The 11,447-nt window shown below is 25.6% G+C and overlaps 1 protein-coding gene across 1 annotated transcript, besides 6 other annotated features; it reads left to right on the top strand.

Moving 5' to 3' along the window:
• The first annotated feature begins 5,837 nt into the window (after positions 1-5,837).
• Positions 5,838-5,936: a mobile genetic element.
• Positions 5,937-7,064: 1,128 nt separating this feature from the next.
• Positions 7,065-7,102: a mobile genetic element.
• Positions 7,065-7,102: a terminal%2Cinverted (terminal inverted repeat of Banshee-A3 transposon ID:TVAGG3_0103560).
• A 401-nt stretch (positions 7,103-7,503) lies between these two features.
• Positions 7,504-7,710: a mobile genetic element.
• An 822-nt stretch (positions 7,711-8,532) lies between these two features.
• Positions 8,533-8,979, top strand: TVAGG3_0103580 (transposase-related family; the record flags this gene model as incomplete). The annotated part of the gene is made up of 1 exon (XM_001292319.1): positions 8,533-8,979. One exon carries the CDS (start codon positions 8,533-8,535, stop codon positions 8,977-8,979), a length of 447 nt encoding a protein of 148 aa, XP_001292320.1.
• A 132-nt stretch (positions 8,980-9,111) lies between these two features.
• Positions 9,112-9,318: a mobile genetic element.
• Positions 9,319-10,714: 1,396 nt separating this feature from the next.
• Positions 10,715-10,921: a mobile genetic element.
• Between the last annotated feature and the right edge of the window lie 526 nt (positions 10,922-11,447).

Raw genomic sequence — 11,447 nt, forward strand, 5'->3', positions numbered from 1 at the left:
TTAAGGGAATTTATAAGAAGTGAAATAATAGGAAGTGGAAAAGTAAAAGAAGAAGAAAAAAAAAGAGGAAAAAAATGCGGTGTTGATTTTTATATTTTGTTTCGTGGACGAATGACTGGTACTTCGTAACAGTCATTCGTCCACGAAACAAAATATAAATATAAATATAAACGGTCAGTACGTAAAACCGTTGCATGCCTAGTATTTTTTATACAATTTCAAATTTTATGCTAAAAATGTTAAATTAAACAATATTTGAACGATCATTATAACATATATCGTATATAAATACCATACATATCTCAAAGACAGAATTTTGCCTATCATCCCGAATCTCCATATTTCTATCCAATCGAAAATATTATTCCGATCTTCTAATTGTGAAAAGCTGAGTTTTTAAGTATGTTTTTAAATTTCAGGCCAAAAAAGTGTGTTTTCATAATATTTTGATAAGAATCAAACAAATATACTATATATATATATCCGGAATCTCGATATGAGATATTAAACGACAAATCACAAATTTTGTAATAAATAAATTTATATTCGTGTGTGCACATCAAAAACTAGGACCTGCTAGTTAAAACACTAATAATATATTTATAATCTTATGTATTCATATTTTACAATATAATAATAAATCTAACGCAACTCCCTCACTCAGAATTGAATTTTTTTGATGCACAAGAAGTATATATCGAGGAAACTTTTTATATGAGTGTGATATTAGATTGTTCTAACATATATATTATATAAGGTACATTGATACATATATCTTGCATTATCATATATGTGTATCATATCACAATAAAAACTTTGCCTGTTGCACATTTCTCCACAAAATATCTCTCTGAATATTGAATAATTCATATAGATAATGTGAAATGTAATAATATATTATATAAAATCATACACAATGTGAGAATATGAAAAATCATAAAACACATCAAATGCAAAAATCTTGCAATTAACACAAAAACTCAAAATACTCACACAATTACTATGTAGCACTCATTAATTAAACAAATAAATTATTATATCTCAATACATCTATAATCCCTCTAATTAATGGAAAAAATTCTAATTTAATAATTTTTTGATTTACTTCAATAAAAACACTATACTCATTAAATTCATAATAAACAATAAAGTGACATGTATGCAAAACTAAAATTACACATATTTTAAAAATAATGCAAATTAGGAGATCTCTTTTTTGGGGAACTGAGGGAAACTGAGCACTTTTTCTCTGTGAATATTAGATTTTTTATTAATATGTTTAAACAAATATTATCTATTACTATATTTTAGATTATTGTTTAAATAAAATTTAAATTATCATAAATATTCGCAGAGTTTTGATGAAAAAATTGTGTCACTTTTGCAAAAATTGAGAGCCCCTTTGGGTAACTGAGCGACGATTATTTACTCTATTTTTTCTTGATATTTAAATTCTAATTTGATATTAGTATATAATTGCACTTATAACTATATATTTAATATTAGATTTTAGAATAACTCTAATATTTGAGTAGATAAGAAATGAAACAAGCTCAATTTCGAATTCCCAAGATAAAGAATATCATAGCAAAAAAAGTTGATTGAAATCATGATTGATAATTATGTTTAAACAGAAATCTACGATAAATGCTAATTATTCAAAATATAAGATTTTGAAATTTTTTAAGATATTAAGAAACAAACATTATTATGATGTGGGGATGAAATAATACTTGCGATTTTTATGTGAATGTTGATTGAGTTGCAAATAGATATAAAGTTATTATCAGTTGCCCTCAGTTTCCCGAAAATTTTAGGAAAAAGAGCGATAGTTCCCTCAGTTTCCCGACGATTATTTTAACTATGATTTCCTCAGTTTCCCGAAATGACGATAGTTGTAAACTTCAGTCAGTTTCCTCAGTTGCCCGACGATTATTTTAACTATGATTTCCTCAGTTTCCCGAAATGACGATAGTTGTAAACTTCACTCAGTTTCCTCAGTTGCCCGACGATTATTTTAACTATGATTTCCTCAGTTTCCCGAAATGACGATAGTTATCAATACATTTTTATTTTCTTAATTTTTTTCTTAATCCTATTGCTTCTCTATTATTTCAATATATATAATCTACTTTCCTAAATCATAAAATTTTGATATTATTTAACTTATTGGATTTCATAAATTCTTATTCTTGTTAAATTATGCAATAAATTAAACAGATTTCTTTGAAATTCTTTTAATAAATATAAGTGTTTATAAATATTGATTTGAAACGTCGATATATACTCTTGATAATTCTAGTTTGTTAGCAAAAATTTTAAAATCCATTATTTTTTTTACTTTTTCTTTACAGAGAAATTTTTTCTTTTGAAAAATCACTATCAATTTTAGATATTATGTATTTAAATAAAGATATCTAATTAAGTGATTGGTGATAATTCAAAGTATAATAGTATAAAAGAATAACTTAGTCAAAAATTGTATAATTGAAATATTTAATAGAAATTGATAAATATAGAAGATAATGTATGAAGAATATAAAGATAATAAAGTAAATGAAAAAAGTCAGATGAAATAAAGTTTAAAATAATCGTCGGGCAACTGAGGAAACTGAGTGAAGTTTACAACTATCGTCATTTCGGGAAACTGAGGAAATCATAGTTAAAATAATCGTCGGGAAACTGAGGGAACTATCGCTCTTTTTCCTAAAATTTTCGGGAAACTGAGGGTAACTAAAAATAACACATTCAATACATCAAAATATACATTCAACCCTTTACTATATGTTTTATATTATCTTTTTGTATTCTTATATTTTCAAATTCATTCAAAAGCACAATATTTTTTCCAAATAATAAGATTCTTTTTCAAAAATTTCAATTTAGTTAAAAATTGTACACTATTCTTGTAAAGGGTACAGTATACATGGATATATTACAAATCTAGCTTCCAAATCCAAAATATTATCGTTAAATTATTTAAAACTAGATAAAAATTGCGTGATTTAACTATAAATGGATAATAATATCTGATAACAATAATAATTGATATCAAATGTTCAACTACTTTTAGTTAATAACTAACAGATATTGAGATATTGAGATTGATTGATCAAAAATAATCGTCTCTCAGTTGCCCAAAAGGGCTCTCAATTTTTGCAAAAGTGACACATTTTTTTCATCAAAACTCTGCGAATATTTATTATAATTTAAATTTTATTTAAACAATAATCTAAAATATAGTAATAGATAATATTTGTTTAAACATATTAATAAAAAATCTAATATTCACAGAGAAAAAGTGCTCAGTTTCCCTCAGTTCCCCAAAAAAAGGTGGCCCGTATGGAACTGAGTATAACGATATTAAGCGAATATATGATGATGTTGACTTGCATTAACTTACAAGTATTATATAATGTTACATATAATTTTTATTCGACTCATCTTGATAGCTTTTATATATTGAGTTATTTATCGAAGAAAAAAAATTCCGGAAAAAATAATATTTTTTTTTAAAAAAAATCGGAAAAAATGATATCAAAATTTTTAATTTTAGTAAACAGTGCCAATATTTGTTTGTATCTTACTTTAAACTTACTAACATGATTTATACCATCATTCCTCATATCTCGCGGTCTAATTGCTGCAATAGTTGTATTATTGTCGCATAATTAAGATTCATCTTGATAACTTTATATTATCTCGGAAGCAGAGTAAATTAAAAAATTGTTTGTGGAAATTGCATAGTATCATTGTAAACATTTGCTTTATCACATCCGATGTTGGGATCAATTTTCTCAAGTTGCTCTTGTAAGAAAGACTCACAATTGAGATATGGTGGAAGTGAAGCATATCTCAATAATTTTTCCATTTCTTTAGGTGTTTTGAATGAATATCTATTTATTATCATGTTTTGTATCTATACATATTATATAATCCAACTTATTTTTGTAAAAATTTCAAATTTTTTTCAAACAAAATTGAATAAAAAAATACACTTGGAAGATATATTTCTTTAAGTTAGTTATAGTATTGAAAATAGTTTTGTATATTTATCATTAATATATAAGAAGATAATTCGTTTCTAGTTTCATGCCATTATGAATCAAAATTTTGCAAATTCAATTGTATATAATAATCTTTTAATTTAAAGGCATCATCAGACCAAGAGATGTCAATTATGTGCATCCATTATATTTGATTTTGTCTAGCATTAATAAATAGATCATTTGTTCTGATTAATATTTATCCAATCATAATATATATATATATTGTTTAATTAACTTTTTTAAAGCTTCATATTAACAAATAATAATTTTATAGTTCCATGATCTAAAGTAATTATTCAACAATTCTTAATAAAATAAGATATATAGTTTATGTCTAATATATTTGTGGTAGAAATTTCAATTGTGGTAAGACGAAATGATGGAAGTGAGGCATATCTCAATATTTTCACCAGATCTTCAGGCATTTAGCATGAATATATAATTGTTATCATGATTTGTATTTAGTAATATTATTTAATCCAACTTATCAAAGCTAAACAAGATAAGAAATGCGTTTTAAATTTTTTCAAACAAAATTGAACAAAAAATACACTTGGAAGATATATTTCTTTAAGTTATTTATAGTAATGGAAATAATATGGTATATCTATCATTAACATATAAGCAGATCATACCTCTCTTGTGCCATGCAATTATGAATTAAGAATTTTGTAAATTCAACTGTATATAATAATCTTTTAATTGAAAAACATCATCAGACGAAGAGATGTTAATCATGTGCATCTAATATAATTGTTTTTGTCTAGCATTAATAAAAAGATCATTTGTTCTGATTAATATTTATCCAATAATAATATATATTCATTTTTGAATTTAATTAACTTTTTTAAAACTTAATATTTAATAATATTATTATTCAACATTCTTAATAAAATAAGATATATGCTTTATGTCTAATATATGTTTTGTAGAAATTTCGAGGAAATATCAAGGTTTCAACATCACTTCACTTCCACCATTTCGTCTTACGAAAATACCGAGGCATTAGTCAATAAATGCTTAGATCATTAAACTCCTTGTATTATCATTGTGCCCCGAATCAATTATATTGGAAAATTATTTGTTGAAGATATCTTTGAATGCCTGTGCAATTACAACATCATATGGTTGTGCTGCTGCTGTGCAGTGACCTGGGTATGTTATCACATGAACATGATGATCTGCAAAATATTTCATTGCAAGAAAATTGCGGCGAGTAATATCTGAGTTAATTAGAAGAAAAACTTCCAAATTCAGTTGGATATATTATATCATTCAACTTTTGAAATTAATTATTTGTGGTACACTTGAAGAAGTTAAATCATGAATTTTTTCTTTGAAATAATTTATTGAAGAATCACTCATTTCTCCATCATAATATTTGAATAACTCGATATTTTTAAAATTATTTTTATCTTTGCTTGAGAATATAATAAATGTCATTTTCAAAAATTTACATTTTCGTCAATAGCATATGAAGATGGAAAATGTAGAATTTTCGAAAAGTGACTAGTAAATTAGTATCTTTAAAATAACATCAAAATTTTAGATTCTTTTAATAAATCATTATAACCATTATTATATATCTTTTAAAAAATGAAAATAAATTTTATATTTTTTATTTATATTTGAACATATAAATTAATATAAATATATATATATAATTAACTTTCAAAAGAAAATTTGGATATGAATTAATGAATATAATAATTGAAAAACTGCTAAATTTTGATGGAAGAAAAAATATCAATTTAACATAGGAAAAGAGTGAAATTAATAATTAAAATAAATACAGATAGAAAGTACTCATGGTAACAAACATATATATCAACTCAGAGTTGATCTCCGCCAAAAACATACCAGAGAATTTCGACAAATTCTGACAAAAGCATTGCAGACTCATTCGGGTTATATAGATAGGAAGCACACTTACTTCCTATCTAGTTTCTTAGATGTTTATATTTAGAAATTTATCATTTCTTATCATATTACAACACAACAACATTGTTTATCCCGATGTATTTGTACTGTATTCCATTGTACAAATTATTAGATGTTTGTTTATAATCAACATATTGGAAAGACATTTTTATCTAATTACTTATTGAAATAGCAATTTTGATTTATTATTTATTTATGATAATATATAACCTTATTTGTTTACATTTGTCATTTTTTTTCAAAAATTCATTCTTGTAATGAATCTTGCTAATGATAACTCAGCTCCAGTAGCTGACCCAAATATATGTTTTGATTTCGTACAGTATTGACGGTATGGGATGCAAGCAGAAATGTTTGCAAATTGCAATTATACAAGAGATTCACATACTCAAGCAGATGAAATTACTGTTCTTCGTCATTATTGAAGAAGGAAGAGCTGTACAGCTGGTTTTATCTTTCATCTTCAAGATAATTCTTATAAATATGTTAGTGGACATTATCATCACATTCATCAAGGTGATACACCGCAATCTAAATACTCACCAAAAAGTATCTTCTTACGAAGGTATATTCAGCAGTTTTTCACAAGTGGGAGAAGGTGGTGGATGCAATTTCTGCATCATATCAGGCATTAAATATTCCACTAATCAATAACTTTATATTTTTATCATATGATGAAAAAAACACTGAGACAGATTAAGAAAGAAATATCAAATAAATTAATCAAATTACCGAAAGAACAAAATCATTATGTAAACTTTAAGGATTTTGTTGAAAAGTACAAAGATGACAATAAAAACACACCTTCTCAACAAAATTTGGTGTTTTATCATATTGATGATTATGATAATCCAGTGGATTTTCAATTTGTCTATGGTGATTGTAGAATTAAAGATTTATTATACAAAGAACCAAAAATGTATCATATAGATTCTACATTTAAGATCCTGTTCCAAAAACTGGTATTGTATATCATATTGTGCAAATTTTGTTCCGTACCGAAATGCATCACTAGAAAAGTGACAAAAAGTGACACTTACTCTTATTTTGCGCGGCAATTTTTCTAAGTTATTTTGTTGTAAACAGAAATTCATCAAAAGTGACACCTCAGAAAAGCTAAAATATTGAATTTTTGGAACTTTTGATAGAGCACATTTTTAAATATTAATTAAAGTAAATGTATATTTTGTAAAGATTCTTTTTAATAAAAAAATAAAATTTTGAAGAAGAACACAAAATCTTCTGAAAAATAATATCACATAAACTCATATTATTTTCTAATATATAACTATTTTATATAAAAATCAAATTCAATGATCTTAAAAGCGAAGGATTGTTTCGTACCGAAATGGCTCACAAAAAAGTGACAGAAAACCTTAAATTGCGCGGCAATTTTAATTAAAAAAATAAACATTAATTTTTGTGATTGATATTATGTATTTTATTTATATTATATAAGATTTAAATTTAGGGGAAAATTGGGAAAAAAATAAGATTGGAAGTCTTTAGGTAAGAAGGAAAGGGCAAGAGATATATAGTGTACCTATATACCTCTTGCCCTTTCATTCTAAGTAGAAATGGGAGAAACTTTGTCCGCATCATCAGTTATGCGGACAAAGTTTCTCCGATTTCTAATGGGAATTGCAGGCTATGAGGCACTGATATATAATCAGTACCTCATAGCCTACAATTCCCCTTATTAGACTTCCAAACTTTGAGTTAATGTCTTGACATTAACTCAAAGTTTGGAAAACTTCTCGTAAGAATCAATCGTCAAAAACCTCGATTGCAGTTATATTCATTGTGTTAAAAAACATTAAAAATTATTAAAGATTTGTATAATATGATTAAAAATGGGAAATAATATGAGGCAATATAAAGGAATATGAATATTAAATAAATATATCTAAATAGAAAGAATCAGAAAAATCAAATTATTGGCGCCAAAAATGTCACTTTTTTGTGAGCCATTTCGGTATGAGATATTAAAAGCGAAGGATAAACCTCAAAATTTACGAATATAATGAGTGGGAATATAATGCTTATCTATCATAAACCATATGAAATATCAATTTTTGCTTTACGCCTAATTTTTGACGACAATTAGCAAAAAATGTTAAATGTTAACACTCAGTCCATTTGAATATGAAAAATAAAATTGACTTTGATTAAATGTTTTTATTTATCATGCAATTCTTCTTGCGACCAAAGATTTGAATAAAACTTCAAAAAATAAGATAGCTTAAAAAATAATATACGGTAGTGTTTACTAATAGATGAATAGTATATAAATTCTATTAAAATGGATTTGATCCAAAAAAATATAAAACCAAAAATAATTGTTATAATTTAAATGAAGAAGTAATTTAAAACGATTTTATTTATGATTATCCAAAATAAGAAAAACTAGGTTTTGAGAACACTTTTGAGATGATAATCAAAATATTTTGATTGAAAAATAATATATTATTTATCAGATATAGAATGGATGTTTTCAAATTTAAAAATTCTGAAAAATAAACAGTTTTGTAAAGTAAAAAAAATGAACGAAAACTCGAGACCTCGTATTCCAAATGAATGGGTAAGATATATGTATGAAAAACTTGAAAGTGGTGAGTTAACTTACGCAACAGTTTTGAAAAAAGTTCCATATTCTTATCAAAATGTTACAATTTTCAAACAAATTTCAAGAAATACTCTCAAAAAAGCATTCAAAGAAATCGGTGGTACACCAAAAATTAAAAGTGGTCCTCCACAAGAGGAATTAACTCCAGAATTAATTTTGAAGGTTCAGAATTCTTATGAAAATTACAAATGTGGGGTTCAAAAATTGTATTGGACTCTCAATATGAATCCAAAACAATTTCAAATCAGTTACAATGCAGTTATTAAGGCAGCAAAATTTCTGGGAATTTACAAAGAAAAAGATAAAAGTAATCCAAATGTTTCGTACCGAAATGGCTCACAAAAAAGTGACAGAAAACCTTAAATTGCGCGGCAATTTTAATTAAAAAAATAAACATTAATTTTTGTGATTGATATTATGTATTTTATTTATATTATATAAGATTTAAATTTAGGGGAAAATTGGGAAAAAATAAGATTGGAAGTCTTTAGGTAAGAAGGAAAGGGCAAGAGATATATAGTGTACCTATATACCTCTTGCCCTTTCATTCTAAGTAGAAATGGGAGAAACTTTGTCCGCATCATCAGTTATGCGGACAAAGTTTCTCCGATTTCTAATGGGAATTGCAGGCTATGAGGCACTGATATATAATCAGTACCTCATAGCCTACAATTCCCCTTATTAGACTTCCAAACTTTGAGTTAATGTCTTGACATTAACTCAAAGTTTGGAAAACTTCTCGTAAGAATCAATCGTCAAAAACCTCGATTGCAGTTATATTCATTGTGTTAAAAAACATTAAAAATTATTAAAGATTTGTATAATATGATTAAAAATGGGAAATAATATGAGGCAATATAAAGGAATATGAATATTAAATAAATATATCTAAATAGAAAGAATCAGAAAAATCAAATTATTGGCGCCAAAAATGTCACTTTTTTTGAGCCATTTCGGTATGAGATATTAAAAGCGAAGGATAAACCTCAAAATTTACGAATATAATGAGTGGGAATATAATGCTTATCTATCATAAACCATATGAAATATCAATTTTTGCTTTACGCCTAATTTTTGACGACAATTAGCAAAAAATGTTAAATGTTAACACTCAGTCCATTTGAATATGAAAAATAAAATTGACTTTGATTAAATGTTTTTATTTATCATGCAATTCTTCTTGCGACCAAAGATTTGAATAAAACTTCAAAAAATAAGATAGCTTAAAAAATAATATACGGTAGTGTTTACTAATAGATGAATAGTATATAAATTCTATTAAAATGGATTTGATCCAAAAAAATAAAAACCAAAAATAATTGTTATAATTTAAATGAAGAAGTAATTTAAAACGATTTTATTTATGATTATCCAAAATAAGAAAAACTAGGTTTTGAGAACACTTTTGAGATGATAATCAAAATATTTTGATTGAAAAATAATATATTATTTATCAGATATAGAATGGATGTTTTCAAATTTAAAAATTCTGAAAAATAAACAGTTTTGTAAAGTAAAAAAAATGAACGAAAACTCGAGACCTCGTATTCCAAATGAATGGGTAAGATATATGTATGAAAAACTTGAAAGTGGTGAGTTAACTTACGCAACAGTTTTGAAAAAAGTTCCATATTCTTAAAATGTTACAATTTTCAAACAAATTTCAAGAAATACTCTCAAAAAAGCATTCAAAGAAATCGGTGGTACACCAAAAATTAAAAGTGGTCCTCCACAAGAGGAATTAACTCCAGAATTAATTTTGAAGGTTCAGAATTCTTATGAAAATTACAAATGTGGGGTTCAAAAATTGTATTGGACTCTCAATATGAATCCAAAACAATTTCAAATCAGTTACAATGCAGTTATTAAGGCAGCAAAATTTCTGGGAATTTACAAAGAAAAAGATAAAAGTAATCCAAATGTTTCGTACCGAAATGGCTCACAAAAAAGTGACAGAAAACCTTAAATTGCGCGGCAATTTTAATTAAAAAAATAAACATTAATTTTTGTGATTGATATTATGTATTTTATTTATATTATATAAGATTTAAATTTAGGGGAAAATTGGGAAAAAATAAGATTGGAAGTCTTTAGGTAAGAAGGAAAGGGCAAGAGATATATAGTGTACCTATATACCTCTTGCCCTTTCATTCTAAGTAGAAATGGGAGAAACTTTGTCCGCATCATCAGTTATGCGGACAAAGTTTCTCCGATTTCTAATGGGAATTGCAGGCTATGAGGCACTGATATATAATCAGTACCTCATAGCCTACAATTCCCCTTATTAGACTTCCAAACTTTGAGTTAATGTCTTGACATTAACTCAAAGTTTGGAAAACTTCTCGTAAGAATCAATCGTCAAAAACCTCGATTGCAGTTATATTCATTGTGTTAAATTTGATTTATTTTGAAATTTTTATAAATTAAATTTTATATAACATAAAGCGTTATGAATTAGTATTTCCATATGAATTTTATCTCGAAAATAGTAATTCTGTACAGTTATATTTCGGTTAATTTTGGAAATTTCTAGGAATACTTTAAGATAGTATGATTATATATAACTCTGCCTTCATGATTTATTTTAGCTTTCGCGCAAATATCAGTTAACTTAACTCCATTATTTGATTTTGTGATGGCTTCACAAAGCCAATCAATATCAATCTCTTCTGGAGAATGTCTTCTCATCTAGAATATTTTCAATACTTTACATACAAACATTTTTATTTCTAAAAAACTTTTTAATTTTTTCTAGGATATATGAATGAAAATAGTTAGAACAAGATTTTGAAGCTCAAAACATTAAAAATTATTAAAGATTTGTATAATAT

Source organism: Trichomonas vaginalis, chromosome IV (assembly GCF_026262505.1).
Source record: "Trichomonas vaginalis G3 chromosome IV, whole genome shotgun sequence".
Lineage (NCBI taxonomy): Eukaryota > Parabasalia > Trichomonadida > Trichomonadidae > Trichomonas > Trichomonas vaginalis.